General features: G+C 39.0%; 3 protein-coding genes across 5 annotated transcripts in view; 1 reads left to right on the forward strand and 2 right to left on the reverse strand.

Moving 5' to 3' along the window:
* The window catches only part of LOC107555997 (protein kish-B-like), a 4,622-nt gene extending 3,360 nt beyond the window's left edge, over positions 1–1,262 (reverse strand). The window contains exon 1 of the mRNA XM_016238962.1: positions 1,106–1,262. Within this exon, the coding sequence (XP_016094448.1) occupies positions 1,106–1,115 (10 nt within the window). The 5' untranslated portion in view covers positions 1,116–1,262. The remainder of the gene's footprint in view (positions 1–1,105) is intronic.
* Positions 1,263–2,509: 1,247 nt separating this feature from the next.
* Positions 2,510–9,452, forward strand: LOC107555993 (protein FAM107B). 2 transcript variants are annotated; one of them, XM_016238957.1, is made up of 5 exons: positions 2,510–2,632; positions 4,626–4,665; positions 4,774–4,918; positions 8,178–8,322; positions 8,987–9,452. In XM_016238957.1, the coding sequence occupies exons 1-5, from the start codon at positions 2,609–2,611 to the stop codon at positions 9,086–9,088; spliced, it is 456 nt and encodes a 151-aa protein (XP_016094443.1). In that variant the 5' UTR covers positions 2,510–2,608; the 3' UTR covers positions 9,089–9,452. The 2 variants fall into 2 exon arrangements, with proteins under 2 accessions (XP_016094443.1, XP_016094444.1); XM_016238958.1 differs by lacking the exon at positions 2,510–2,632 and adding an exon at positions 4,256–4,287.
* A 1,168-nt stretch (positions 9,453–10,620) lies between these two features.
* LOC107555998 (beta-1,3-galactosyltransferase 6-like) lies at positions 10,621–14,819 on the reverse strand. 2 transcript variants are annotated; one of them, XM_016238963.1, is made up of 3 exons: positions 14,506–14,819; positions 11,138–12,011; positions 10,621–10,866 (listed from the first exon to the last, which is right to left on the reverse strand). In XM_016238963.1, exons 2-3 carry the CDS (start codon positions 12,002–12,004, stop codon positions 10,729–10,731), a joined length of 1,005 nt encoding a protein of 334 aa, XP_016094449.1. In that variant the 5' UTR covers positions 12,005–12,011; positions 14,506–14,819; the 3' UTR covers positions 10,621–10,728. The 2 variants fall into 2 exon arrangements, with proteins under 2 accessions (XP_016094449.1, XP_016094451.1); XM_016238965.1 differs by lacking the exon at positions 10,621–10,866 and having other exon boundaries at positions 10,894–12,011.
* Positions 14,820–16,142: the final 1,323 nt, after the last annotated feature.

Below are 16,142 nucleotides of genomic sequence, written 5' to 3' on the forward strand. Positions count from 1 at the left end.
CACTCTCTCTCTCTCTCTCACACACACACACACTCTCTCTCTCTCTCACTCTCACACACACACAGCTCCATAATGAGCCACGTCCATACACACACACACTCACTCTCTCACACACACACACACACGGCTCCATAATGACCCACGTCCACACACACTCTCTCTCACGCACTCACTCTCACAGCTCCATAATGAGCCACGTCCACACACACACACACACTCACTTTCTCACACACACGGCTCCATAATGAGCCACGTCCACACACACATTCTCACACACACACACACACACACACACACACACACACCTCCATAATGACCCTCTCTCTCTCACTCACACACACACACACTCATTCTCACGCACTCACGGCTCCATAATGAGCCACGTCCACACACACATTCTCACACACACACACGTCTCCATAATGAGCCACGTCCACACACACATTCTCACACACACACACGTCTCCATAATGAGCCACGTCCACACACACATTCTCACACACACACACGTCTCCATAATGAGCCACGTCCACACACACATTCTCACACACACACACGTCTCCATAATGAGCCACGTCCACACACACATTCTCACACACACACACGTCTCCATAATGAGCCACGTCCACACACACATTCTCACACACACACACGTCTCCATAATGAGCCACGTCCACACACACATTCTCACACACACACACGTCTCCATAATGAGCCACGTCCACACACACATTCTCACACACACACACGTCTCCATAATGAGCCACGTCCACACACACATTCTCACACACACACACGTCTCCATAATGAGCCACGTCCACACACACATTCTCACACACACACACGTCTCCATAATGAGCCACGTCCACACACACATTCTCACACACACACACGTCTCCATAATGAGCCACGTCCACACACACACACACACACTCTCTCTCACTCTCTCACACACACACACACACACACACACACACTCTGTCTCTCTCTCACTCTCTCTCTCACACACACACACACACTCGTCTGTCTGACAGCATTCATCTCTATCTGACCACACAGACTTCCTGTAGAGTTCTCATCATAACACGCGTCTTTAATAACATACCGTTTGTCATTTTCGCAGCTTTCAAATCCCGTGTTGAGAAGAAGCGCTAGTTGCCAGTGGTTGTTTATTTACTCTCTTCATCAGTTCCGCATAGACAGCGCAGCAGAGACGGCTTTGACGGACTTCCGGAACGCTTCCGGTAGCGCGGAATTATGGGAACTCACCAGACAGATTAAAAGCCTTCGCTTCGTTACAGCTAATACGAGAAGATGGTAATACTGTCATCTAGTTGTGTTTTACAGTCGGTAGGTTTAGGGAATCAAAACATTTGTAGTCTACATACTACTACTAATACATATACTGTACATTATTATTATTATTATTATCAATAATCATAATAAAATATATTTTAGATAGTTTTTAGATTGTATTTAGATATATAATTATATAATTTTGATAAAATTCTATATATAATGTTATATATTATTAATTATATAAAATTATTATTATTAATAATAATGGATGATGATAATCATAATACTAAATTGTTAAATCAAAATATTTCACATTTACACACTCACACACACATTAATAATAAATAAAAATATGCAACTTTATATATATATATATATAACCATTATTGTATTAGCTACTATTATTATTATTAATAATAATTTTTTTATATTTGATAATAATAATAGTAATATTTTTAAACTATTTATGTTCATGCATTGTTACCTGACTGATTGTTATCTCTTTACAAAGTAAAGCTCACAAACTATTTAAAGCAGAGAAATTGTGAAAAGAGCTGTTCTCTTTTTTTGTCATTTGTAACACTGTCAAGTGTGTCTGACGATTCGAACATAATTTAGTGCCGCAAACCTACAGATGTGGTATACAGATTCTATCCTCAAATGATTTAAAGATACTTTAATATGAAGTCGGTGCTGAATGCGACTGACACCCACAGTGTCTGAGACTGAGTGTTTCTCCAGCCGTCTCTAATAGCATCCTGCAGATCCTGCCAGGGTCTCTCTTGGCAGGAGAAAGGGACCATAAGGTGTGCTCAGCTGTCGTCTGGCAGTACTTGGCAGCCGCTGTGTTGGCATGTTTTATTTCTGTGTGTACGTCCTAATGCAGTGCCACAGTAAGCTATTAGTGTCTACCTCCACTCTGTCATGGTTTCTTAAAACATTAATGGTAAAGTTATCATAAAATGCCATGTGGACCATTAGAAGAATCTACTAATCTTGTTCAAATGCTAAAAATGTGTTTATAGTGAATTATAGTGTGAATTCACTATAAACACATTTCTGCTTGCATATTGAGAGAATAGGTGTTAGTGGCTGCATTTTTGTAAACAGCAAAGCAGGTCGCTTCTAAGAATCTGTATGTAATCCACCATCTGTTGGGCAATGGGCATCATCCTGAGGTGTGTTACGCAGCTAATTTGATGCCATTCGTTGCATCAAGCTGTGGAGCAACTAGCTTTGCCTTTAAAACTGTGTTTGTGCACTTGAGAAGCATACCGTCCACCTCCTGCTGACAGATCTGTGCTTCAGTATGCTGCTGTATTACAAAACACAGGTAAGATTGAACCTGCTTACAGAATTCATTACCACATGTTTTCTTTGCAATGAATTTTGAGTCATTTTTAAAGGGGTCATATGATACTTTTTTAAGGATCATTATTTGGTGTATTTGGTGTAACAGAATATGTTGACATGCTTTAATGTTTTTCAAATACTGTACATTATTGTAGGTCCTCTATGCCCAGCTGACTCCACTGTGATGTGACGCTGTCTCTCTCTCTCTCTCTCACACACACACACACACACACACTCGCGCGCGCACGTCAGAATTCCCTCCTCTCCTAGGTTCACAAAACGGTCGTCCATAAAATGCATTGCTGTTCTGTTGCAAGTAATCTTAAAGATTCCTAAATGCATCTACTTTCGGAAGGCCAAATAAAGTGCTTTTGCTTTCGCCTAGAAACACACAGCGTCTCCCTGACACGGCTGCTTCAACACTAACACTTACTGAAACCATGCCTTCTTTCTTTGCGTGAACATTTGGGCGCATTATGCAAATATTTCCACATAGTGAGGTAGATATGTGGGGGCGTGTTAGAACGAGCCGTTTTAGGGGGGCGTGGCAGAGTCTTAACTTTGATAAAGAATATCTCTTTAGTTTTGAGACTTTAGTCTTTGCAACTTCAGGGATCTTATCTATTCACAATCAGCTTGTAACACTCCAAAGAGAAAGAAAACTTGAAATCGCATCATATGACCCCTTTAATAATGCGAATTTGTGACTTGAATATTAGTGCGAATAATTATTTATTTCACATGGCTAACATGTACTTTCAAATTCCATGCCTTGAATTAAATAATTTGGTAATATTATTGTAAAATAATTATTAACGAATATAATAATAATGATAATAACACTGATATTGTTATATACAGTAGTAGTACTATTGTTGTTGGTTACAATGTTTTAATTATAACATTAAATTATTTCTTCAAAAACTGTACAAGATATTATTTTGTTATATAGCCTAATTTAAAGGCACAATATGTAAACTTTATGCATTCAAAACAAAGGCGTAGTTTGATGACGCCGTGACTGAGTGTGGAATCATGGGAGTTGTGGTCTTCATCCCCACAGCCGATGCAATCCGACGGGACTCGGGCAGAAATCATGTTCACGGATGAGCTAATGATTTATTAACGTAGTAGAATGAAGCAGGGTGAAGCTGAAAGCCGTCGAAGCGAAACGAGGCAGCTGAACGAGGGTGACAGATGGCTCTTCCGCTCCTTCCGGTCGTGCGTATGTGGGGTAAAGCAGCGGAGCTTTTATTACGCCACAGTCGACCGCTTCCGCTCCTTCCGGTCGTGCGTATGTGGGGTAAAGCAGCGGAGCTTTTATTATGCCACAGTCGAGCGCTTCCGCTCCTTCCGGTCGTGCGTATGTGGGGTAAAGCAGAGCTGTTTTATCAAAGATACATTTGAAAGTTCTGTTATAATGTTACTCTGTGAGGTCGTCACCTGTCTATTAAAACGCACAACATATTAAAGCGCCTTTGGTGTTTCCATATTTTGTACAAAACAAAACCGGAAATCGAGGGGTTATGACATCATTGGCAGGTGACACAGTGACACTATGGACACGGTCCGTGTCACTAGTTAAAATTGCTTGCTTCTCTGGATTTAAACATTCTTCGAAACATTTGGAATAATGTAAGTACACAAATCAGCAATATATATAACACTGTTCTAGTGGTTTTTGGATATTTTAATAAAAAAATCTTACATATTTTGCCTTTAATAATAAAGGAATACACTAAAGCCCGCAACACCCCCAAATAAGTTTTTTTTTTAAATTATTTTTCTTGTTGTCTACTTTGTATTGATTTATGTTAGTAAATAAATTAATAAGATTTTAATATATATATATTAAATATGAATAGTACAATTGTAGAATAAGGTACAATTATCATATATCAAATAAAATAAATACAATTATAAATATAGCAGAAATAACACAATCTGAATTATATATATTTTTTTCCTATAAGGTTATTTCACAAAGAATGGGACAGAAGAATCAGAAAACAGGTATTTTTTCAGCCCTTTATGATTTTCTTGAAAACATTTTTTTGGGTAAGAACCCAAAAATTAATAACCTCATAGCTCTGGTAACATTTTGTCTTCTCCGTCCGTCAGAAAGCTCCAGCGGTGCTTCTACTGCATCCCAGCAGGCTAGTGAAGGCCAGGACGATCTCATCCGGCCGAAGAAACTGTTCAACCCTGTTTTGGAGTCTTCTAGTCGTAGAGGTTTACATCGTGAACTGCTAGTCAGCCACAGATGGTGAGCTAGAACAGCCCCTCCTGTTCATTTACAGCCCAGAAATGGTTTCTCGGGTGACTTTAGCAGTCTATTACAGCGGACTCATACAAAACAGGGCGCTTCTGCGATTTGGTGTGTGTTGAGGCTGTGCTTTCAATTATGTGTGGATGAGTTGAGGCCAATTCACAGGGATCAGAGCATCTGCCGTCTGAACAGAATCCCAACAGACTTCCCTGAGCTCTGGGAAAGGGGATCTACAGGGCACATAGATAGAAAACAACACCAGCAGGCTAATCTCTTATTAAGTGTGTGTGGACTCATAAAAAATCACGTTTGACGACATTAAAACATTATAAGCCCGGTTTTGGTCTTTGATTAGTTTGGAAAAGAAACGGAGGACACCGAACAAGAACAACAAACTACTGAAGACGGCAGCAACAATAGACACCCGCTGTGACAAGCGTGTATGTGAGGGAAGTAAGGGATACGCGCAACTATAGTTTAAACGAGAATTTTGGTTCTATTTTAAAGAGGATGAATCTCTCTAGTGCTCATGTGTCGAGCACCTGTTGTTCGTGCACTGGCCACGGTTCGGAAATCAACGGGGACTTGATGTGACAGTATGATTCAAACATGCCACCAAATTGGACAAATTTCCACTTTTATACTAAAACTATTACGGCTGTCATGAGTAAAGTGAACATTTGAATCTGCTCATGTTGCATCGTACTTCTTTTTACAGCGTTGAGCATTATAACCAATCGCACACACAATTCTGCTGAGCTTTTGAATGCAATAGCCAATCAGAGGCTAAACTGTGATCATGTTAAATACAAATTAACTTGTATTAAAAATACGGTAGCACTTTATTTTACAGTTTGTGTACTTCCCAGGTACATACATGGCAAATATCTTGTACCTACAGGCAAATGAGTGGTAACACAAGGTACTTACCTGAAGTGTATGTACATGGTAACAAATAAGAAGCACGGCTGTACTTAACAGTCGTACATGCATGGTAATTTGTTTGTACATACAGACAAGTGTGGGTAATAACGGTCACTTACAGGTAGTGCCCATACATGATAACTAATTAGATACTTTACTGTACTTACTAATGTATATACATGGTAAATATGTAGGCCTAGTACTTACAGACAAGTGGGTACAAACAGGCACATCCTTACAGTATCCGTATATGGTAACTAATAAGACACATTACTGTACATACTAATGATATGTATATGGTAAATGTGTAGCACCTACGGAAAAATGTGGTATTATGTAGTAACAAACAAGACACATACTGTACTTGGTATACATGTGGTAAATATGAAGTACTTACCAACAAGTGTGAGTAATAACGGTCACTAACAGGTAGTGTCAGTATATGGAAACTAATAAGACACATTACTGTACATACTAATGATATGTATATGGTAAATGTGTAGCACCTACGGAAAAATGTGGTATTATGTAGTAACAAACAAGACACATACTGTACTTGGTATACATGTGGTAAATATGAAGTACTTACCAACAAGTGTGAGTAATAACGGTCACTAACAGGTAGTGTCAGTATATGGAAACTAATAAGACACATTACTGTACTTACTAATGGTCTATACATGGTAAAGTTGAACAAAGTTTGAAGACCTGGTAATTCCTGTGTAATGTTTATGTAAAATGGTGCACTTTATTTTACAGTGCTATTTCCATATAATTACTATGTACATACTGGTGTATGTACCTATTAGTTAATGTACAGAATAAGTTATGCGGTACTCAAGTTGGAGGGTATAAACATGGACTAAGGTACTTATTGAGTAATTGATGGTAGGTGCCATTGCAGTTAACTTGCCTTATCTTTAACGACACTGATTCTCTTAACTAATTGGTCCAATAGGGATTTTTGATGACGTACATTCCTAATAAGTATGTGTGTAGACAGATTTTATTTTGGAATTATACAGTAGCTACCAGACTCATATTTGCACTTGCAACTCCTGATGTCTAAATCCCTATTTAAAAGGACTGTGCCTGCTAAGTATTAACATTATTCAGTGCTGCTCAGTTACTACTGTGTTCCCAACCAACTTCCAAAGTTCCAAACTGCAATGGCACCTACCATCAATTACTTAATAAGTACCTTGGTCCATGTTTATACCCCCCAACTTTAGTTCTGCATAACTTATTCTGTACACTAATTAATAGGTACACACACCAGTACGTACATAGGAAGTATATGGAAATAGGACTGTAAAATAAAGTGCACCATTTTACATAAGCATTACACAGGAATTGCCAGTTCTTCAAACTTTGTAAGCACTGTTGTGGACAGCAATTTAGCATTAACAGTCCTACACAAGCAATTGAAAAATAGTCCTCTTTATATTAGGTAAGGTTAGGACATACCAAGCGTACCGTATATATATGTTAAGTATATATGTTAAGTACAGCCGTGCTTCTTATTTGTTACCATGTACATACACTTCAGGTAAGTACCTTGTGTTACCACTCATTTGCCTGTAGGTACAAGATATTTGCCATGTATGTACCTGGGAAGTCCACGTACTGTAAAATAAAGTGCTACCAAAAAGACTTTGACACTCATTGTGACCTTGGACCACAAAACCAGTCATAAGGGTCAATTTGTTAAAAATTGAGATTTATACATAATCTGAAAGCTGAATAAATAAACTGTTAGGCTTGTTAGGATATGACAACATTTAGCCGAGATACAACTATTTGAAAATCTGGAATCTGAGGGTGCAAAAAAATCTAAATGTTGAGAAAACCACCTTTAAAGTCGTCCAAATTAAGTTCTTAGCAATGCATATTACGTCAAATGAAGTTTTTATATATTTACGGTAGGAAATTTACAAAATATCTTCACGGAACATTATCTTTACTTAATATCCTAATGATTTTTGCCATAAAAGATACAATGTATTGTTGGCTATTGCTACAAATATACCCATGCTACTTATGACTGGTTTTGTGGTCCAGAGTCACATTTGGTACTTGCCTAGAAAGGTGTGTTTATGATAATAGATTACATGAACATTAGGCTTTAAGTTAGTTTTTTTTGTTGCCATATTTTGTAAAATTATATTCAATATTTTATATTCCTAATAATAGTGTAAACTCAATCAAGTGAGAGATAAATACGTCTAAACTTTAAAAAAAAATGAATTTCTACAATATTGCATGAATCACTAGAATGAGTAACTGTTTTTTGCTAATAAACACATGAGGTCTCATTGAAAACTGTTTGCAGGGGTCTCCTGCCTGAAGAGAAGCCAGAGCTGAAGCGGGTGCTGGAACAGAGGAGACTGGAGCAGCACAGAGAGAGAGAACAAGCCTCACATCTGCCATCTGACCTCGAGCAAGAGCTGCACAAGAGAAGCCAGAGACTCCTGGCGGTACGTGTTCACGGGTTCACGCATGACGTCAGTTCTGACATGACAACTCTCGGAGGGATTGGCATGGTAATATACATGACAATGTTAATGTGTTTGGTCTCGGCTGAACAGATCTGCTACGCTGCTGCTGCAGAGCAAGTACCGAGACTTGCTACTGCCAATAACATCCACAACATACTGCTGTGAGCGTGTAAGAAATATTGGAATAACCCCCCACAGCATACATGATCATCCCGTAGCAGATCTATACAGGTGGAGCTGGGGAAGGTGGAGGTTTTCTGAAGTGCGCTGCTACTGCTACAGCAAACACTGCCAGGTATTTGAATGTTGAGCAGGGAGCTCATTGGCTACCGATACAGGAGAGAACCAATCTGATATGCCATGTGATAATGATGTCTTTATGTCATATTGAGTTAGATCTATCGGACTGCGCCATCTAGAGTTTCATGCCAGAATTTTGAAATTCAACCAAAGGCATTTAGCGCTGCTGTCAGTGAATCGTGACTTGAGAACTACAACGACAACGAAACATTAAAAAATCTTGCCTACCCAAAACTTTTGAACAGTGATGTACCATTAACCCTGTGAAAAACAAAAAAGAGATTTCAATTCTGTATTATGCGTATTTAGGAGACTCATTGGACCTGTGATTCTTTCCTTACAGTACGAGCAGGAAGAGCTGAGACGCAGAGAGGACCTACAAAACATGCCAGAGTTTGTTCGAGTGCGGGAAAACCTGAGACACATCACCGTCACAGGCTACTGAACCAACAGAAAAACTATGAATACAACAAAACCCATTTTCCCAAAGAACTGCTTTTTGTTCTATCAGGGGGAAACATTATCATCAGCATGATTCTGTCATTTTGTGTTGTGCTCTCTCACCCCAACCAAATCTGAAATGGCTTTTAAAGTGTGCAAATAACTTTTTGTATCACCATCCAGGGCCCAAAAACTGGCCCCCCAGTGAAAATCCACTGTTCACTGTCCATTTATCAATAGTGTAGTGATGCACAAAGTCACTTCAAACTAAAGTAGCTTTACATTGCTCAACACAGCGAATTTGGATGTTCAAAATAGGGCTGCACAATTATTGCGCTACAGATGCCACAATTATGTAATCGTTCAAAGCGGCAATTAATCGTTCAGTCCACTTATGTTATTCTGAGTGCTTAAGATGCGTTTTTTCTTTCTACATGTTATCTTAAGGGTTTTTCCATTGTTTTAATTTTAGTGTTAGTATAACATTATAATACCATTCATATTTTTACTTTTTTTATTATTTAAAGAAGAAACCAATCCAATGTACAGTTGACATTTGAGCCTTAATGCTATAGAAAGGCAATAAAAGATTTTTTCTTTTGAGTGTTTTCAGTTTGTTTATTTTCATATAAAAATACGGCATGCAGTTGCTTCAAACAATGGTATAAACATCATTCAATGTAAATTGTGATAATCGTAATTAATATTCGCAATTACAATTTCAAGGGAATAATCAACAATGATGATGTGTCATAATCGTGCAGCCCTAGTTCAAAGTTTAACAAACATGAATCTAATGTGAAATCTGTATATTAAAATGCAGAATTACACATTGCGCCAATTTTGATTGAGATGGATGCATTTTTCCCCACAGAATTTCACTGTACAAAGGTAAATATGATCACATCCTAATACATGGTTTTAATAAACTACTCTTTTTTTTTTTAAATAAAAAAAAACATACAAGGAGACTGATCTGGTGTAAAAACTGAACAAAAACCATTTAATAAAATTTGAGGTACATTATTTACAACTCAGTCACAACACATAAAATACTAGAAATACTGCCAAACCTGGCGGCCAAGTTCTATAATCTTCAAGACAGCTTTATAATTATATGGCAAATTTGTGAGCAAAACTCACAAAGAAAACCATCTCAGGTTCTCTATCACAATGGACAACATTTGTCAAAATACTTAGGTTTATGGACATTTATCTTCAAGTTTCTTTCCTGTTAATAAACTGCTAGTCTGGCACATTCCTTTTCTTATCCATGTCAATTTATTTCAACAGATATGCTCTAAACATCTCAGGATTAAATGAATGATAAGATGGAGAATTCTATGGGTGGACATCAAGTACAGAAGGTGTATGCAGAGAATGCAGCAAAAATATCTCACTTCACCCAGAATCCCCCAGGCTCTCCGTACAAGCTGACTCTACTTTGAATCAGCCTAATAAAGGAAAAACATCTCGATCTTAAAAAGAGCAGCTTTTCGGTAACATCATCTCCCACATTTCTAATTTAAAAAGCCTTTTCAATAGGTTAAGAAATGCTGTTTCGGCTCGACACACGACACTGATAATAAATAAATAAATAAGTAGCAAGTGGAAAAAATGCATATGATCACGGGTGTCAAAGAGTCAGGGGATGCCATCCTTCCGCTGGCAACACTGAGAAGGCGGGACGCTCCAGTCGTAAATGTAGGACAGCCTCAGTTTGACTTCCTCTTTGCACAGACGCCCATTTTGCTGTAGCGTCTGATGCTTCTCCAACATGTCCTCTAAACTCTGCTTTAAAAAGCCTTTTCAATAGGTTAAGAAATGCTGTTTCGGCTCGACACACGACACTGATAATAAATAAATAAATAAGTAGCAAGTGGAAAAAATGCATATGATCACGGGTGTCAAAGAGTCAGGGGATGCCATCCTTCCGCTGGCAACACTGAGAAGGCGGGACGCTCCAGTCGTAAATGTAGGACAGCCTCAGTTTGACTTCCTCTTTGCACAGACGCCCATTTTGCTGTAGCGTCTGATGCTTCTCCAACATGTCCTCTAAACTCTGCTTGTGAGTGACCAGGTACTTATTGCTGCAGCCGCGCGACTTGTACTCCGTATCAAAGCGCGGATCGTGAACCCGCTTCACGTCCACGGGGGCCAACCAGGCGCCCAAGGACACGTCCTCACTCTGCCAGGTCTTTAGAAACCCCACGTTGAGACGTACGTAGTGCACGAGGTCGGCGGAAAGCACATAGCCTCCACCCAGGGCATAAGGTAAGTAGTAGTCACACAGTTCCCAGGCACTTTCTTTCCATTTCCCGGCCGTTTTCACTCTCCCGCGGCCGGAGAAGAAGCCCCAGTAGAGTCGGCTGGGCTCCTTGGTCTTCAACTCCTCTTTGAGGAGATTCAAGCGGGTGAAGGTGTCGTCGTCGGTCTTCAGAACGAATTTAAACTCCACGTTTTGGTCCAACCAGGAGTACATGTGAAGCAGTTTCTGCGTGAGGTTCTCATATGAATCCCGGAGGTCAGGGAGCAGGAGGAGGTCATGGTGACGGATCTGCTCGGTTCCGAGGTTCTGGAGGTCTTCTGGAGGTAAACCCTCGGTGCCAATGACAAACCAGTAGAGCACTTCGGGATCGTGTTTGGTCAGCCAGGTGCTCCGGATGATGCTGCGACGCTCCGTGTACTTTGGGCCCGTGGTGATGAGAATGACTAGGAACGTGGAGAGCTTTTTGGCGTGAGGAGGCCCTGCCGGCTGCTTCTGATGTGACTCGGCCCGCGGCGCCACTCCTGGGGACTCGGCCGGCTTCAGCGTCTCAGACGTACATTTGGCGAGGAACAAAAGGACGACGGCGAATAAGAAGAAGACACTGAGTGCCAGGGCTGTCTTGTGACGACACACGAGACGGACCAAATTCATGATGTCACTGAGAGACAGAAGGAAATCGTACCACTTTTGAACAAAAACCTTAATTAAAATGCGTGCAACCTTAAGGCCTGTTCACACCAAGGACGTTTGGTGCACTAAACATTTGAATTTCAATGAACGTCCATTAATGGGTCCGTTCAGGGGCCAGTTGCATAAATGTAGCCCCTGCGTCTTAAGAACTAGTTTTAACAAATAGCAGTTGCCAAGGGGGTAATCAGTCTCACTTTTCAAATACAAATAAGACCAATCTACCTTTTCGAAACTGAATTAAAAAAAGTTATAACCAGTCTTGAAGAAGAACTTTTTAAAGGTGTCATCGGATGCCCATTTTCCAAAAGTTGATATGATTCTTTAGGGTCTTAATGAAAATTCTGTAACATAGTTTGGTTAAAATTTCTCAATGGTAGTGTAAAACAACACCGACGGTTTTTTACCGCCAAAAACAGCTCTTTTAAGGGGAATGTTTTCTTGCATGCCGCTTTAAATGCAAATGAGCTCTGCTCACACAGCCGCTCTCTGAGAGACGGTAAACTTTAGCTGCATTCATCGTGAAACTTGCTAAATAGCACGTTATTAGGAAAGGCGATTTGTAAAGATTCATTAAAAAAACCTTACACACTTCTTCTGGACGTGAAGCTGGATCACAAATGATTCGCACGAACATAGATGCATTTCGGTAGATTGGGGGCGCATTCCCTTCAAAAACAAAGGTAATCCACTGCATCTTCAGCGGCTCAGATGTCGGGAGTAAATGACGACTGCTATGTTCATTATTACATCCAAAAACAGAACACCCTAAATCGCTTAGGAGTCATTCTTGTCTACAACTGCTCCGGGGTGAAACAATGGCGGACTGATGACAGTCACTCAGGACAGATCTAAGGTAAGACGCCAGTCCAGTCTGTGCTGAAACGCTACTGTCAATCAAACTATCGTGGGAGGGGCACAGACTGAGAAAGATCTGAGATCGGCTCGATTTGAGAAAGGGGAAATTATTGAACGAGATTTTAAAAAAAAACACTGGGTGGATTTTTATCATTATAGGGTGGTTGTGTACACACACTGCCAACACACATTTCAGTTCAAACAGCTTGTAAAAGTGCATGTAGCATCCTATGACCCCTTTAAGGCTAGTCTAAACAGTTTATGCAACCGGCCCCAGATCGTCTGATCTCTTTTCCATTGCACTGCAAAGAAAACTGGCCAGCCGATAAGATTGTCGTTTTTTTGTCACACGCTGTTTGATTTACTTTATTCTCCATCATAAGCAGGTTAGGGTGGAGTCACATTTGCAAAATTGTGTGGGCAAACAAAGGCCCATTGTTCATTCTTAATAGTGTAGTGATGTATGAAGCACGGCTCACACAGAAGACACTTTCAACCCAAGCAGATTTCTGTTGGTCAAAAATCTGCGCCCTCATGCATTAAAGGCTGGTCACATTACACTTTTTCGTTCCATTGACTTCTATTCATACACGCATGAATATCATCTTTATTTCACTAAAGAATTCTACCTCTAACGAGCTGTAGATAAAACAGTCTAACAAATTAAAATTAAGGCAGGAAACGCAAGCATTTGCACATTTCACTGCATTTAGAAGTTTGAACTTGAACCCTGCAAATTTATATCGCGTGAAGATGTGTGAACAATAGAAGACTGCAGTGGCCTCTTGAATTAAAAGAACGCAAACTTTAAATCTGCAGGATTACATCGTTGCAGTTAAGTATATTACATATGTTTTATATGCATTATATGTACATCTGTTTAAAAAAAAAATGTCCATGCCAAAAGTTTAATGTGACCACTGCTTTTACTTCCGACTTCACTCAAGAAATTTTGCTGAGCGAAAAAAAAAAATGTTCTGCTGTAAATTCGCTGGTAAATGTGGCCGCACATTAATTATTAGAAACAGAAGCTGCAGCTTTGCTTTGTGTAACCAACGTTTACTTGGTTAACCAGGGTAACTGCTGTATTTATGCTTTTCTATAAGTGCCACCTACTGTAAGAGAATGAATCTGCACTTTCATTCAGCCTGTCTGCCATTTTTTTTCTTTGGTCGGAGCAGGAAAAAATTAAAAATGCATGACAAATTACACGCAAAAAAATCTGAAATTTGAGTTGTTGTGAACAGGCCTTTAGGGCAGATGATACAGAACAGATCAAAGAACATCAAACTCTTAGGTTATTTATTTTTGGCTCTAATTCACTAGTTATTTTTAAATGTCGCAGATTTTTTAAGAGTACAAATATTCCATGCAGTCACGCTACAATATTTTTTTTTTATTAATATGGCCATACAACTGCATGGATAATAATAATAAAATACTTACTGTTCTTTAAAAACATTTTAGATAAAGTATAGTATGTCATCTAACATTAACATAATAAAATCCTATTATTTTGTTGAACTGGGTTAGAAAACCACATCAACCCTAGAAAGACCATAGTGCACAGAGACCACTAAATATTCCTCCCGCAACATGCACATTACCTGGTAGATTCCCTGCAAAGTGATCATTTACTGCGCTTATGGCTCATCCTGTGCATCTTTATTATAAGAGGTTGCTTTGTTTTGCAGTAGCAGTTGATGGGCTAGAGATGAACCACAACCCTCCGTCTTCTGCCTCTCCAGACAAAGCGTACAGTATTCACACACAGCAGACGCACACACCTCCCGCAATGACTACAAATGTCAGACTTTTTGATTCGCGTTATTAATTTTCTCAGCTCAAATGCACGCACACTCCGCACTTCCTGTTCACAACCACAGACTGAAGAAGTCTTGATGCTCTGACAGCTACATCGACGACCGGCGCCACCTACCGGACTGGATCAATGTTAAAAAATAAAGATAAACACATTTAAATAAAAACATGGAAATGTTTACATAATACACTTTCTTGTTTAACAGATTATAAACAAATAGATTTTGTATTCTTTAACTTCTGATTTCAAAATTAGAAATAATGGTTTATAATTGCCGTACTTTTTATTTTATTTTTATTGAACAGTATCAATTTACACACTCAAATGGGGAACAATAAAATGCATCCGACAAAATATCTCCATCATACATAAATGTCCATGTGTGTATATATGTATATCTCTACATACTATAATTACCGTACTTGCATTTATGTATACTAAACTTTGCAAACAAAAGTAACAAATAAATCAATAATATTACTTAATGACGTAAGTGAAAAAAACAAAACGAATATAATATTTTCAAAACGTAGTTGAAAGCTGTGCATAATGTGATCTTTAACAAACGAGCAGAAATCGAACCAAAAACCGGCTGAATAAGGACAACTGAGGAAGAACAAAACTATGTAGACCACTAAATGTACAACGCACGTCAATATCGCAGTTAAATCCGTTTACAAGGAAATGGTTACTGGAGTAATATTTATAAATGAGTTATTATTGCTATTATATGCTATTATTGTTGTTTTGTTTAAATATTTAAGAGGTAGTAATTTCCTAATTCTGTGCCATATCAAACCATCAAAACAGCTGTTTCAGAAAGATATAATCACGTCTGATAGTTACGCAGGGGTGCATTTTTCGCAAGTACAATGACGCAACGACTCAACAAAAGTTGTATGGTCATACCTCCGTCGTTTGAACCACACATATAGTATGGGATTACAATTCTGCTCAAAAGATGATCTTTCGCACGCGGAATTGTGGCAGAATTGTAACCCCATAGTATAGTAGCCTACTGTAGTTAATTACGTCGTGTGCATGTGGTGGAGTAATAACTTCTGCTAATTAATTGATTCAAGATCGCAAGTAAAATTCGGATTATTCTAGTTTATTTACACGAAACATCAAAAAGCTTTTTTTAATGCTCTTGGTTTCTTCTGGTGAACTAATATATTGTATTGTCAAGCTACATTTAGCACGAGTTTCTGTCTGGGCAAATGGGCAAGCAAAAAGAGTGACTTAGCTTCAGTGTCGCCAAATAATTTTCAGAGAAAGTTGCTAAAGGAAGGTCGATTTGTTGCTAAAAAATCCGTTGCTTCACGCGTTATGACGTCCTTGTGCGATGACGTCACATGCGTAATCAAGATGCAAAATTGTCACATCAAATCTCAGCAAAAAACTATTTTATATATGTCAATT

This window comes from Sinocyclocheilus grahami, unplaced genomic scaffold (assembly GCF_001515645.1).
Source record: "Sinocyclocheilus grahami isolate Dianchi unplaced genomic scaffold, SAMN03320097.WGS_v1.1 scaffold552.1, whole genome shotgun sequence".
NCBI classification, from domain to species: domain Eukaryota; kingdom Metazoa; phylum Chordata; class Actinopteri; order Cypriniformes; family Cyprinidae; genus Sinocyclocheilus; species Sinocyclocheilus grahami.

What these genes read in the sequence shown, in the direction of transcription:
- LOC107555993 (XM_016238957.1), top strand. Translation starts at nt 2,609, where the DNA reads ATGCTGCTGTATTACAAAACACAG. An exon ending in CTGCTAGTCAGCCACAGATG is followed by an intron (nt 4,919 to 8,177) that starts GTGAGCTAGAAC and finishes AACTGTTTGCAG; the next exon opens with GGGTCTCCTGCCTGAAGAGA. An exon ending in GAAGCCAGAGACTCCTGGCG is followed by an intron (nt 8,323 to 8,986) that starts GTACGTGTTCAC and finishes CTTTCCTTACAG; the next exon opens with TACGAGCAGGAAGAGCTGAG.
- LOC107555998 (XM_016238963.1), bottom strand. Translation starts at nt 12,004, where the DNA reads ATGAATTTGGTCCGTCTCGTGTGTCGTCACAAGACAGCCCTGGCACTC. An exon ending in CTCACAAGCAGAGTTTAGAG is followed by an intron (nt 10,867 to 11,137) that starts GACATGTTGGAG and finishes CAGAGTTTAGAG; the next exon opens with GACATGTTGGAGAAGCATCA.